This window comes from Amblyomma americanum, chromosome 1 (genome assembly GCF_052857255.1).
Source record: "Amblyomma americanum isolate KBUSLIRL-KWMA chromosome 1, ASM5285725v1, whole genome shotgun sequence".
NCBI classification, from domain to species: Eukaryota; Metazoa; Arthropoda; class Arachnida; order Ixodida; family Ixodidae; genus Amblyomma; species Amblyomma americanum.
Window position 1 is genome coordinate 105,137,657 of NC_135497.1, and position 15,169 is coordinate 105,152,825.

General features: G+C 44.7%; 1 protein-coding gene across 1 annotated transcript in view; it reads left to right on the forward strand.

Moving 5' to 3' along the window:
* LOC144134781 (ranBP-type and C3HC4-type zinc finger-containing protein 1-like) overlaps nt 1-12,404 on the forward strand; it is a 150,637-nt gene extending 138,233 nt beyond the window's left edge. Inside the window, exons 4-5 of the mRNA XM_077667613.1 lie at nt 6,998-7,109; nt 11,909-12,404. Of these exons, the coding sequence (XP_077523739.1) occupies nt 6,998-7,109; nt 11,909-12,259 (463 nt within the window). The 3' untranslated portion in view covers nt 12,260-12,404. The remainder of the gene's footprint in view (nt 1-6,997; nt 7,110-11,908) is intronic.
* Nucleotides 12,405-15,169: the final 2,765 nt, after the last annotated feature.

Below are 15,169 nucleotides of genomic sequence, written 5' to 3' on the forward strand. Positions count from 1 at the left end.
TTCTAAAGAAATCGAGTGATACACCTCTGAACCCATATCGTTCTAGTTTCTTGCATAAAATATCGAGATCCACAGTGTCGAATGCCTTCTTAATATCCAGGAATACTCCAACAGAAATATTGTTATTATTGAGTGCTTCATTGATTGAGTCAGTTATAGAAAGCCCAGCCGTGGTGGTCGATCTAAATTTCTGAAAACCATATTGGGACGTTGACAGAATTGCATTTTTAGTCAGGAATTGCGTAATTCTTTTAGCCAATAGTTTTCCAAACAGAGTGTTGATACAGCTAAGGATTGAGATCGGCCTATAGTTTCCGAGTTCATTAGGATTCCCACTTTTGTAGATAGGGACTACCTTGGCGAGCTTCAAAATATCAGGATAGATGCCGGACAGAAATGCTTTATTAAATAAAGATGCTAAGGTGGCAGCTAGGATGCCACTGTTGTTTTTAATTATGGAAACCGGAATACCATCGAGACCCGTGGCCTTAGTAGCATCCATTGAATTAAGTGCACTCATTACTTCGTCACTGCTTATTTCTATAAAACCGAAGGTCTTTTCAAGATACTCAGGCAGAGAAGGTTCGTCTGTGAGACCCATACTTAAACGTAAATCAGCACCCACTGAGCAGAAATGATCGTTAAACTGATCTGATAGCAGGTGTTTATCTGGGGAAAGGGCCAGGTCAGGAAGTATTCGGTTTGATGGAGTAGGCTGAATTATCGAGTTCGCTGTAGCCCAGAGTTTCTTAGAATTGCCGGCACATGCGTTTATTTGGTTACTAAAATATAGCTTCTTCTGTACACGCATGGTAGCAACAGCTTTATTTCTATGAATCTTATACTGAGCACTATAATATGCGTTCCCTCTGTTTTGTTTCATTTTGGTGTGCCAGTGGTCGCGTGTTTTTATCATATTTAGCACAGCTGCTGTCATCCAAGGGCACACTGGATGTGTATAGTACGTTTTTTTCTGCGTAAAACTACAATCATTTATCACAGCTTTGATTCTATCGACAAGGCTGCAGCAGTGTTCATTGGCATTCATATCGGCGAGGTCTGCAAAGCTCATTTCAGAGAGCCTGAGTGCGCATTTTTGATAGTCAATTTTCTTCCTAAGCTCGCATGTGCTGTCAGAAGTTCTACAGCTATCTCTATCGTCTACGCGGTATAAGAAGGCAATCGCGAAGTGATCTGCCACTGCTGTATCATATGCCCCAGCCAAATAACTAGGTGGCACGAAATTGCATATCACATGGTCGAGGCATGTCGAGCTGGAACCTGCGATTCGGGTCGGAGTAGAGATAAGATTCGTAAATCCATATGAAAATAACAGGTCAGTGTATTCGCTGTGGTTGGCACCTAAAGTATCAATATTAGTATCGCCGACGATGATTGCTTTTTTGTTCTTATCGGTTACGTGTATAAAAACAGATTCAAGATCATTCACAAACTTACTACGATCTGCGTGGGGGGCTCTATAAACAACACCAACCATGACACCCTCAAGTTCAACAAATAGAAATTCCGAACTGCTACTGACGGATGCGGTAAGATACGGATAGTCGCAGTGTACAAGGGTCTTTTTAATGTACAAACCTACCCCTCCTCCTCGATTGTTCGAAATGCGGGGACGGGACAGAAATACATAATTGGGAATGTTATAGCTTTCACCGGGCATCAGCCAGGTTTCTGTAATGGCTATAACATCGTAAAGAAAGCTGTGCTCTGCTAGAAACGTACAAAGGCCGTCAAAATTTCTAGCTATGCTCCTTACATTGCAATGCAGTATGGTGCGTGATTCATTTAACGTGAGAAATTTATGAGTGGTTCGTACAGTCAGCATTTTGAATGAACTAGACTATAAGGCCGAGGTCGGCCTCTGTAGAAATTCGGATCACGTCCGAGTTGTCTGCTTTTCGCGCCAAGATCCGGCCACGAGATACCTATGCATACTTCCAGTTGTGAAGTTTCTTCGCCGCTATAGCCCTAGCAAGCAACACTTTATACTCTGGGCAAAGATGTTCGTTTACGAACACGGATGTTGATCCAGAAATGACAAGGTCCGATGTGATTAAGCGAGTTTTTTTTTTTTTTTTGCCGATTCGAGCAGTTTATCACGGGCATCACTTGACCTGAACTTAACGATAATATTCGATTTGTTCCTGTCTTTTGTTGGCACTCGATGCACGAGGTCAATATCGTTCACCGTTATTTCCGCTCCCACCTTCGTGGCAAGAGCGGAGACAATGCCTGTCAGTGACTCGCTGTCAGTAGTAGGGATGCCTTTTAACTCAAGGTTATTTCTGCGACTGTACTGCTGAAGTTCAGTTAGCTCTGCTCTAGTACGCTGCAGCTGTTTCGAAAGTTCACTGTTTTCATGCTTTAGATACTTCTGCTCTTCCTTAAGCTCGCTTATCTCCCGACGAGCCTCGGCCAGTTCTTTCTTAAATTCTTCAAAACTTTCATTCATAAATTCGACTGATCCCCGCAGGGTGCCAAGCTCATGGTTCAGGTTACTTCCCAAGGCTTCCAACTTGCTGTTAAGCTTCACAAGAAAACTTCCATGTCAGGTATTAAAGAAACAGATAACAGGTATTAAAGAAACAGATAAATCTTTAAGTGTGCTAACATCACAGAGTTCCTGCACCTCTAGCATTTCGTCTCCATCAAAATGCGACCTCTACAGCTGGAATTGAACCTGCATCTTTCGGGCCAGCAGCTGAGTACCATAACCGCGGCTCCCATTTGGGGTGACATGCTTAGTTTAGTTTATCTGAGTTTAACATCCCAAAGCGACTCAGGTTATGAGGCACGTTGTAGTGAAAGGGTGACATGCAACAAATTGGTGACTAACAGGCTTTACAAAGTTCAATACAGAGAGAGTGAGCATTGATGAGGTTTTAGAGTTTGTCTAGTCTACCAATGCCATATATTTGCACATATAATTCATTACAAGTACATGCGGCCTATGACAGGCCCTGGGACCTAACGCACAAAGCAATATGTCCATAAAATGAACGCAAGAGCAGAATTTCTTGCTGCCAGCAACCACTCCACTATCCAAAAGGGCTGGCAGCTTTTAAAAACCTATGTCCTGCCTATGTCTATTCCAGATTTCAGCTCAGATGGTGATATGCATTTTACGCCAACTCACACAGTTCTCTCCTCTGTATCTCAGCATTAACCCTGTGATTTTTCTTTCAGTGGTTCACTGCACTGTTCGCAATTTTAAACTTCTTAGTGTACCACTTTTTGCCCAAGAGATATGTAGCAGCAAGGCAGTGTAAAATTCTTTGTGAGCATACTGCAAGGCGCTGTTCGTAACTTCTGCATGCATGCCAAAGGCCTTAAACTCCAATCTACTCGCAACCATTTCCCTCAAATGCTCTGCATTTGCGCATGACCTGGCTTAGATGTGCAGATGACCTCGCCTAGATGTACTCTGTTACCAATTCCACTACCTCACTGCCTATCGTAAAATGTTCTTTCCACATTGTTTAGTATTTTAGCTCTCTTCATTTGTGCACTGAGTATTTATATTCTCAATCATGAACTACAATTCCTCATCACTGATACTACACCAATAACATCACGAAATCAGATGTAACTAAGCTGTTCTCCAAAAGTCTGCGTTTGCCAAACCAATCCATTGCTAGACAGAGAGGGTCACCTCATCTAGCATTGTCACTTCTCATTCACTCTATGTGTTCTACACCGTAAGCAACCATTTATTCCAGGTCACTGCTGGCAAAACAACAGTTATGACAACCTTCACATGCTAGGACTTAAGAATTCGCTTTCTACAATCATCATCACACAAACGTACTTAGTAGGCTTTCTCGCCACAGAAGGAGGCTGGCACTGTGGTGTGGTGTTTATCTCTCGTCAGTGTTCACACATGAACACATGCAGTGCATATCGTTACTGTTTCCGCTCGACATACTCACAAAGACGAGAGGATACTCAGTTTGTTGTCTTGTCGGTGACAAGTTTTCGCTCGCCAGCTTTCTGCCAAGGCCTGGCTTGGCGACTGTCAGAGTCTCGTCGGCATCACTCGTTACAAAGCCTTTCACACCAGTGAATACCTAGCCATCGTTAGTGCTGCTGTAGTCATTCTAGAGTGACCACAAAGGTTTTATGTGCGTGACCGACCGGTGCTACGCCAACAAGTTCGGCTAGGTAGCCCACAAGACCCCACCGGCATCACTAGCAAGCAGTGACTGTTGAGAGGCGATATCAACGACATTCCAATATTTGAGGCTGCGCCCCTTGTTTTCACTTAATGCGGCGAAAGTTTGAAGTGGCTCCTAGGAAGGCCAATATTATGTTGCACTCAGTACCAGTGATTGAAACTTGCTAGAATGTGCCTGTTTACGACCAGTAAAAAAAATCCAAATGATTAGTGTTTAAAATTCTGTACCCCTTTCCTTTAAACAGCAAGAGCCCAGCTGCTTATAATAATAATAATAATATTAATAATAATAATAATAATAATAATAATAATAATAATAATAATAATAATAATAATAATAATAATAATAATAATAATAATAATAATAATAATAATAATAATAATAATAATAATTGGTTTTGGGGGGAAAGGAAATGGCTCAGTATCTGTCTCATATATCGTTGGACACCTGAGCCGCGCCGTAAGTGAAGGGGTAAAGGAGGCTGTGAAAGAAGAAAGGAATAGGTGCCGTAGTGGAGGGCTCCGGAATAATTTCGACCACCTGGGGATCTTTAAAGTGCACTGACATCGCACAGCACACGTGCGCCTTAGCGTTTTTCCTCCATAAAAACGCAGCCGCCGCGGTCGGGTTCGAATCCGGGAACTCCTGACCAGTAGCCGAGCGCCCTGACCACTGAGCCACCGCGGCGGATCGGGGTACAGTTAGAATCAATATTTCAACGCAAGTTGATATTGAAGTGCTCTATCGAAGTTTGTTTTTAAAGAAAGCTGATCAGGGGCCGAATTACGGAACGATCACGAATCGGATCACAAGTATGTAACAGTGACGTCAAAGTGATGAAACGATGATACGCCGTAGGTTGATGCAACGAGGAATAAGACAATTGCAGTATAGGTGGCGTTTCGGAAGCATTTATTTTCACGGCAAGAGGTCATCTGCTTAATTTTCGTAAACAGACAAGAAAAAGGCAGCGAATAAAATGAGTAATGCTTTATTTTGCCAAGAAACACTGTTTGAAGCTGGAATATCCCAAACAGAACAAGAAGCGTATGAAGTTTTGCTGTTGAATTTGCTGGTGGGTGACCTTTGCTGTCGTGTTGGTACGCTGACGGCGGTAAAACGTGAAAATGGCGTCTTACAAAAGAACAGCAGATTCCACGCTTAGTTATTTTTTTATGCGTAGTCTTCTTCTCGAATCGAAACAGGCGTCCAAACAGCTCCTACGGCAAGTCAAACGCGTCTTCGCGGGCCCTCCTCCGTCGTTGCTCGTGCGGGCGCAATTGCCTCAATCGTATCGCCACATACGCTGCCGTCATCGATCACAAACGAAGTGCACCGCTTCGAAGCGATCGAAAAAAAAAACAGTCAGTTTGCGCAGGCACAATTAGGGGCGCAATGCCATCACTTCTGTCACATCCCTGACGTAAACGGCAGCCGCGAATGACGCAAAAAAGCAATATGTCCGCCGGCCCCGGCCGACCAATAGGAGCGGGGCTTGATCTGTTTATGACAGGCTTGTGATTTTGTCAATACGCAATTCGGCCCCGGAGTACATTATCATTGCTTGCCCCTTCGTTCCTCTATCCTTCAGTCTTGCCTTTACCATCACACCAGAATAGTGCATTGGTCTCGTTCTGTTTACGCTAAATCGATCATCTTTCATAATTATTGTCCTTTCACCTTTGAAACTTAGCGTCAGCCTGCAGACATAGAAGAAGAAACGCCTACGACAACCGCTGGCAACCTTCCTTTACGATGATACAAACTTTAAAAAATGGGTCAGTGACTCGCTCAACTTTAGGCAACTATTTGAAGACCGCACACCATTGTTCTCGGCGCCTGCGTAGGACCTTTCCACATAAGTACGGGGGACACGACAGCTGTCACCTCATCTGCGTGATATGACATGAACCCGGGAATTGTTTAGTAAGGATAGATCATGTTGAGCTATTTACAAGTACTAAATATTCCCTGGAGGTTGCAGGCCATGGAAAAGAGAAAATGGCTCATTTTCACTCGCCACGCCTGCCCGAGAGGAGCATTTAAGGGACACTGAAGATAACTCCATCGATACAATTTTTGATGTTAGTAAAAAGGCTTCGGTGTCGATGCGTGTGTTGATGTTTATACAGCAGTGAAGGGCGCTTTTATTGCAGAGAGAATTGCATTTAGAAATCTTCGTGCGGCTCGATTCAAATTCATGACATTTACAGAGAAAAGGACTCCATGATCAACGTTTTCAAGTGAAATGCGGTGTCGCCTAGCCTCTGTGATCCGCGACGAAAAGACTGCCGACGCAGCGCCGTTTACTTTCAAAATTGGCCACTGGTGCATGGTGACAACCGCATTTCATTTTTTGGCCGTTCCTTGCTTATAAACGCCTCGTCTTCGGTGAATGTATCGTCTGTGCCGTTAGGACGCAGTGTTTTGTCAATAAAGGTGGACTCGATGTGTCCTCACTCTTCCTTTAAAGATCACGAAACGAAAAGCTTTCACTGTGTGCATATATGAGGAGTTTATGCAGTGGAATAATGGAGTTTACAGCTGAATAACATGGCAGCGGTTATTGGCTTCTGTGGGTGACATCTGAAGCATTTTTACACACACAACGGAAATCCTTAGAAGAGGATTGGAGTAACGCATAGATGTCAAGACATTTGTGAGAATTTGCTCACTAGGGTTAAAAAGTGGAAGACAAATAAGAGGGATAACGAAAACTACAAACAATGTCGCGGCGAACGTTTGGAGAGCTCGAACTGTGCCATTTGTTGCTCACTTGAATATTTTTTCCTTCCTTGCAGAGGTTGCATTCTCGGAGCAATTGACAGGTCTGGAACTGTGGCAGTGAAGTGCCCGTACTCTGCCAACAACATTGTTTGTGACATCGATATTCAAGATACAGAAGTCAGAGCGGTACGTTACTTCTGAAGTGACTATATCATTTCACCAGAATGGCTTCTCTCCGAGCTAGTTGGAGCGATTCCGTTTGGGTGGGCCATCTTGAACATTGGGACACGGGCGTAGAGAGAAAAAACAAGACTCATCGCTGGGCAGGACAGCGATGTGTCCTGTTTGTGTCTCTGCATCCGTGTCCCATGTTCAAGCTGGCACACCCAGACGAAATCATTTCACTTATGGCGGGCATATATATAGGAAGAAAATGAATATGATGTCTGTCCGAAAAATTTTCCAGCCATGTTTAACCTATTCGAAATCTGTGGCTGAGCTAGCCCATCATTTGGCCATCGGCTAGAGGAGACTTTACTGCTCATGTCTGAGCCAGCACTCTCATTTTAGTCAGCTCATTCGTTGAAGAACGACTGCTGAATGACGTAGCTTGCACTGTCCGCGTCCAGTTCAAGGCACTCGAGCGAGTTTATGAGCTTCTTGGCATCAAGTTATGCTTCAGACTTATAAATGATTCCCCGCATATTGTTCAAACTATTTAAACAAAAAACGAGTGCGAACTAAACTTATGTCATTGCAAAGTTATTGCAAAACTACGGGAATGATAAGAAGCTGTTTCCACAAAATATTGTTACCGCCGCTTTTAATGACATGTCTTCGCTGTTGTAAGGCTTATCCTGTCATTTGATACTGGTTTTACCTTTGTACGCGTCGCTTACGCCTGTATGCTTGCGTTTTTAATTCTCTCTCAATCTCGTTGTGTTTGCTAATGTTTGCCTGTCTTCTGCGTTTTCTTACGGTGTTTAGCCTCCCTCGCCCTTCTCTGTAATGCCGCAGGATGCTAAGGTAAAATAAAGGAATAAAATATATCAGCAAATAATTTGTCAAGCCTTTCGAGACGACTTTTTGGGGCGAAACTAAGAAAAATGTCTCGCGCCGTCGAATCAGGGACGAGTACAGCGATGTTGAAAGCGACGCATCCGTCGGAGGCCTCCCTCCCACTGAAGAACGTCCGGAAATGTAGCACGGGTGAAGACCCCAATCAGCGAAAATTTCCGGCTGATAGTAACGCAACTAGAAGACGTCCTTGGCACTATGACTGCCTCCTTCGCAGCCTGAGGGATGTCGTAAGGTAACGACCGCAGTTGCGAGAATCCGGTAGCTGGAAGTTACCCTCCCCCGACACAGCGCTCGGCAAAGCATCGCATAATCCAAGTATACTAGCCCCCTGTAGCCAAGATATGTAGGACGCCTGGCTATTCCAAAAGCTGAAGTCTTTGAAAGGCAGGCGATTTCAGACCACTGGGGGCGAACTTGGGGCGCCGCCTCTCCAAGAGCCGATGTTTTAAAGTTTTACTTGTGCACAAGAACAGACGTGCGAAGCAAGCATACGGTTGCACTCATCTTGTAAGCACCTATGTACTAGCCAGGTTATGTGAAGCGCGAAAAAAAGAGCTGCAACGCGAACAGGCAAAATATTATTTGGCGGAGAACATATTTATAGGCAGGGTTCATTAACCTTTCCTCTCAGCAGTCTTCTCGCCGCTGGTATGAGGACCAAGCGCGCTGATATTAAGTATACCTGTGCTAAAATCTCCTCGCTTCGCTGCTCCTGTTTCGTTTGTCTTCTTTGCGTTTCATTTGACACTGACAGTGGCTTTTCTCTGAGTGGCAAAATTTTTACGTAGAATAAAAAGTGCGCTTCTCTAAGATTACCGACAACATGACTTGACACCTGTTGACAGCTTCCAGATAGGATTTTGCGGTACGTTTCCTTGAGAAAGATGGAGGCTGTGTGCAGTGTGAGTTCACATTCAGAGTACTCAATTTGATGAGTAGTGAGGTCTTCATTTACTCAGGTTTTCTGCATTTAATACAGTTATTTGAAAGTAATTAAAGTGTGCAGACGGACTTTTTACACACGTTTAATAGCGTACTTCAGAAGCATTGCTTTTTCTACAACTGCAGGCAGTTCGACTCACATAGCGCTTACAAACTTTTTAGTCGTCATTGTTTGGGTGTTTAGAACATGGTTTGGCACTATACGACGTGAATAACTCTGAACTAATATGGCTACCACATTGGTAAAAGTGCATCACGCATTCTTTACAAAGCTTGCATGCGCGGATAGCACTAGGACTTCACAGAGAAAGCCTATAGTGGATAATGTCAGAGCGCTGAAGCGATAAAACCTTAATGTGACACCGTGCGTCAATCTCCTGGGAGTTGTTCGAAAGCCTGTCTGCTGAAGCCGCATTATACTTACGCAGACAAGGTTTCTGGCCGCCACACAGAATAGGGGGATCCGCAATTCTCATCACCGGTAGACCCAAGGAGGCGCGGGACCTATGACGCCGCAACAGCTGCCAACATGAAAGCGGAAGTCATCAAAGTCTTATTAGCAGGAATATATTCGCGGAGAGTATTTGCGCAGCGCTTCCCTTCATTTCCTTCTTCATCCAACTGTTCACGCCTGTTCCCTCCCACGTACACTTTTATCACACTTCCTGACATGACAAGCGGCCGCGTTGGAGGCGTCTCGTATTTGTTAGGACGTTGGCTGCCGCCGACGGTAATCAGGCTCCTATACTTCGTCCTCCGCGCGCCCGGCAGGTCTCGGCAGTGTACTGAATGTAATAGCACGGCCGGCGGTTTGCACAATTATACTTCACGAGCGCGGCAGTTAGTGGTCGGATCTTTTCCTTTCTTACTTTCATCGCATCGTTGCATCCTTGACCCCCCTGGTAGGTTTCAGAAGGAACGGCAAGGCCGTGAAGCGACCGCTAGAGAAAGTTTCCCTGGCAAATAGCGCCGGTCGTCGTCGGTGAGCTAGGGCAGCAAACAAGAGGTCAGAAATATTCCTCGGAGAGGGGACGAAAGAATACGGTTCAATTGACACACTTACCACTGGCTTGCCATTCCACAATCCGCGCTTACAGTGACATGAGCGAAATGTTAACGACATCAACGATGTATTTTGAAATGCGTCTACCTCAAGTGTTGTACCGAATGAAGTGTCTGCACGAACGCATGAATGGATATGTCCCATCGGAAACAAAATATTTGGCCAGAGGATAGCGTATACTGTACATGAAGCATATTGCTATGAGTCTTTGTGCTGTTCGAGCACGCTCAAAGCTGCCGGCACTCGGCTTTATAATTTTATTTAGGACGCGAGATGCGATGAAACTTATCTGAAATGATTGCAGCCATAAGTCTTAACATACAAGCGATCAACATCGAATTTTTTTCAAAACAATCAGCGCTGTTTAGTAGATTTGGTGGCAACTTGTTCCCCTCCTCTACAGTCTAGAGAAAAAAAAAATGTGTATTATAAATGCGTTAATTCCAGCTCTGTACCGTCTCAGCGACTGCATATGATGTCTCTTTGTTCTCCTTGTTTCAAGCGTTGTAAGAGGTTTAAGGAAGCGGTTTGGACTCATGGACAGCTAATGTTTCTTTAGCAAGAAAATAGTTTTTATACAATGAAACGCGAATGATTTCGGTTTTTCCAATTCCTACTTATTCGCTCCTACGTTCAGCCGCATGTGAACGGGTTTGTGAAGCCGCATGTGACCGGGGTTGTGCATTAGGGTTGTGCTGATATTTCCATGAGCAGTGGAGCAGCTACTGATGTTATCTGACGCATAATAACGGCAGTTGCTTTCTTTACTTTCATCGAGATTATGGATGCACTCGAGTAATACCGCAGAAATGGTGTTTGTGTTTGGTTATAGATTCTCGCGTTTTCTGTTACGCCGACAGCAAACCCAGCGCTTTCCGATGTATAGAATTTGCGAATCCAAAATGTGCTGCGCTTCATTTCGACCGCGCGCATAAACCCAAAACCGTGATCGAGAAGTCATATGGGTTCTTCGCACAGCTCTTCAGAGCAATAATTAATACCGCTAGCACGTAGTTCACAATGGCCACCAGCCCCACCAGCTCAACGTAAGTAGGTGCTGAGGTATAAACGAGGTTTCCAACATCAGTGCGTGTTGGAAGTTTCGTTTAGTACTACTAGATGGCGGCATACGCCCGACACGCTCATGGGCGGAAAGTTTCGAAAGATTCCCGCTTCTTAGCGTATGGCGTCTGAAGCACAGCACGCTGTACAAGCAAATTTCTCGTTGTGGTAATGGCGTACAAGCTGTGAGCAGTTGGTTTAGGCTATGAGGGGCGCAGTTTATTTCAATGGAGTATGTATGTGATTTCACTATTACAGTCGTAATGCGGATCACAAAACTTCGCCTTCCGTGTGTTTGATTTTCCCAGCTTTTATTTCAAGCAGCATACAGTCGAATTGGTGGATGTAATGCGCAATATAAAACATGATTAAAACAAACCAATATGCTTCAGCGCTTTCTTGTATTCCAGAAAAATACGGTAAATGTAATGAAAATAAAGTGTTCAATAATGAACCTTACCAAAAAACAATTGTTGCATGGCTTAAACTGCGAACATTAATGTTGAAATCGGAAATCGATTGTCACGTGAATATTTGAAAGTTTTGTCGCAGTGAAGGAAGCCACTTGCCTGTCACTGCAGCAATGCAATTCCTTCTTTTTTTTCACATATCTTAACACGCGTGTTAGCAATGGAAGTGCTTGTAAAGAATGTCATGAATGGGTAAGAGAATATCGCGAACTCTTAAACTCAGGTTTACATACAAGAGCGTTATCGTTGCTTAATCATTAACAAAACGCATGCACTTCTCAAGAGCAACACTTGCTCTAACTTTGTATATCTAAAGTACATTTTTCTGCCAGGAACAATCTCAGTTGTAATCATGCTTTGTTTTTCAGCTGTTGACCAGAGAAGAATACGAAGAGTACCTGCAGAAAGGCCTGCTGGAAGTGAAAGTCTCCGCGAAGAACTTCTTTCACTGCAAGACTATCGACTGCCCCTGGTGGTGTTTTATTGAAGCGAGCGTACCGGAAGTCGAGTGCAAAGTATGCGGTACGAAAAACTGCGTCAACTGTGACGCCATACACTTGGGAATGACGTGTGCAGAGTACCAGGCGTGGCAGGCCAGCATGAAGCAACTGGTTCCTGTGCGATGTGCTGACGACATGGACAACCTCTTGGCTTTTATGCTTCACGTGGCCTACATGGCTTGTATCATCTATCTGCTAGTAAAATGCGTCTTCCCGTAGCTTGTGCCACCCTCACCGATTTCTCAAAAATGCTCTCGGTAGTGCTATCGGAATTGTAGCATCACTTTGTTATTACTCGTTTTTTAGGTACAGTGAGGAAACGAGCTCTGCGGGTCATGACCTGCCACCATAGAGTTTCTTACTATAACTAGAGGGAAAGCTGACGCCCGCCTATGGGAGTTTACATAGAGCTTCCTAGAGACCACCTGAGCCACCATAGGTGCTATAAGCATCATGGGGCGGAGAGCTACCGACTGCAGAACCACAACTTTTGGCCAAAAAATAATGAAACAACAGATAATCGAGAATGCCCTAACATTCAATATGCTGTCTATAAATTGTAACAAACGGGCAGAAAAGCACGTATATATAAAGTTTGTCCAAAATAAGCGGTGGCTTGCTATCCTATTGGCCAAGTATTGCAGAGAACAAAATCTAGCATTTCGAGCTTAACAGACGCTTTTTAAAAAAAGAGTATGTTTTTGAAAAAAAAATTGTCTTAACACTTTAATAGGTTTTTTTAACAGCACTTCGGAAACCAGAAACCTTTTATTGGCCTCCTGTGCTGTTGCGTTTTCACTAATATAGCTTTTGTGTACTACGTTTGCACCAAAGTAATCTGCGCCGTGGACGGAACGGGACATTTCTGCAACGCCACTCTCTGTTCCTGAAAAAACCGACCGTCCTGCACCAAGTAGCCCATCGCCCCATGATGCTTTGAGTGCCCATGGTGCCTCAGGCGCAGCGCCGCCAGCTTTACCTCTAGTTAATAGTTAGAAACGCTATTCCTGCCATGGAATGCTTAATGCATGCCAATCACATCTGTAATTTAATTTCAAATTGTTTGCATGAAGGACGGTAAACAGCTGGGAACCTCTTTTTTTAAGCGTTGTTTATTGCCTCAGGGCATAAAAGGGTATGTAATGATGGATGACGAGGATGATTGAATAAATGGAAAAAGGTTCGCTAATCTACGTAGTCGAGGAGTGAGCGATGATGTGGTCCCTGCGTCCAAGCGGTCAATGTATCAGGATTGTTCGGCGAGAGACCTCCTAGACCTGCCTATACCGCCCCATTTTTCCAGCACTGCTGGTGTTTCTATAGGGACAAACTTCCCAACGAATCCCCGCAGCAGCCACTCAGCTACGGGACCTTCAAGCTGCAAAAAGAGAGCTTACGTGGCGTTTCTTGTTCCTAATCAACTCAACGGATACGGCAGTAAGGGCCGGGTGGGCATCTCTGTTTTGTTTTCCAGAGGTGTGAGAACAGCAGTTATCAGTTTTTGGTGCGAAAGCATTCATACGCTCACCAACGCAACCAAGAATCTTTTCACCGTACGTACGTTCACCTTACGTACGCACAGCCTGCCAAATCTCTAGCGTGCGTGACGGCCGCGTTTTTCGTGCTCACGCATCTTATGAGAGGCCAAACTTGCGAAAATATGAAATCTAAGCACAGGCACACTAAACCCGTGCTTAATATTGAGCTTCCCGCAAGTTTGCTTCGCCGCATAATGCGTAAGCGTAGAAAAAGCGGCCATCGCGCACGCTAGCTGAATATTTGGCCGGCTGTACGTAGGTACGACCTTGTGCCATTGCCTAGCAACCCCAGTTACTACCAGGGTAACTCGGTAGTAACTCAGGTAAGTTCGGAGGAGCGTCGCGCCAGCTGCGCGAGAAGTTGCTCGGGAAGATCAACATCGCATAATCCCTATGGGTGGCAGTCGCATGCGACTCCACCCTATTCTATGGGTGGAGTCGCATAATCCGTACGGGTGGCAATGACAGGAACAGCCACCTGCCAGTCCAGTGGCGCATCCTTTAACCGCTGCGCCACTGCGTTGGTAGTGGTACGGGGACTCACCGCCATCTACGAATGTTAAGTAGAGAACGACCGGTTGTGCATATGTGGGCATTGACCCACTGAAGATATCACGTCATACCCTTAAGGCGGAGATTAAGTGCCGCCTCCAGTTGAAGAATGGACACCTGCTTTCACACGTCTACTCGGTTTAACTACGTCAAACCCCTAGTAATTTTTTAACGCACGAACCGTGACGTTAGATCGCACAGAAAGCTCGGGGTGTTTTTCCTAGCGGTGAATGAATCGAAAATTGGACAGGGACAGACACTAGCGTGACGAGCAACTAACGAAGCAGGAGAAAAAGTCGCGAGAGGCCTAAAGCTAAGAGATAAAAAAAGTGGACGTACTGTACAAAAATTTACAATCCTTAACAGCACTTACCGAGTTCCTGCGCAGTTCTCACACCGAGGCACAGGTTTCCGAAAACGGCACAATTGCACACACATTCCCGAAACCACACGACATGTTATTGCTTGTCTAACAGTGTCATCATCTGGCATGCAATAAAAAGATGAAAGTGCACCCTTAACGAAACACCGCACTCAGTCTTTCAGCGTCGGGTTCTTATTAACGCGAGAGCTTTAAGTGTCCCGTTCAGCGCAGAACCTGGTGTCGTAGTCGGCGTGTCGAGAAAATCTGGATTGGTCACGAGTATCGTGACGTCACACTTAGAGCTTTCGATTTGAAAAATGATTTAAACATTACATAAATTTTGATTACAAGGCCGCGGCACGACTCAAACCTCATTATGACATGTAAGAATGTAAAGCAAATCAATTGCGCTGAAAAGAAAATTTGGGTAATTATAAGTTAATCGAACCTGCGACCCTTGGATCGCGAGTAAAACACACTGCCCCTTCGTTCTACTTTGTTAAAGGGAGGCCTTGTGTGTCTTGTCCGACATTGTCCGTGTCTGCGAAGTGGTAAGCAAAGAGGACCCCAGGCCGCTGAAGGGAGCCATTAGCGCTATCGCGTCATGCCCTTACGGGGAGATTGTCTCCCGAATTGTTATGCTTATAGATTATGTTTAGACGCTAGCTACTGCAA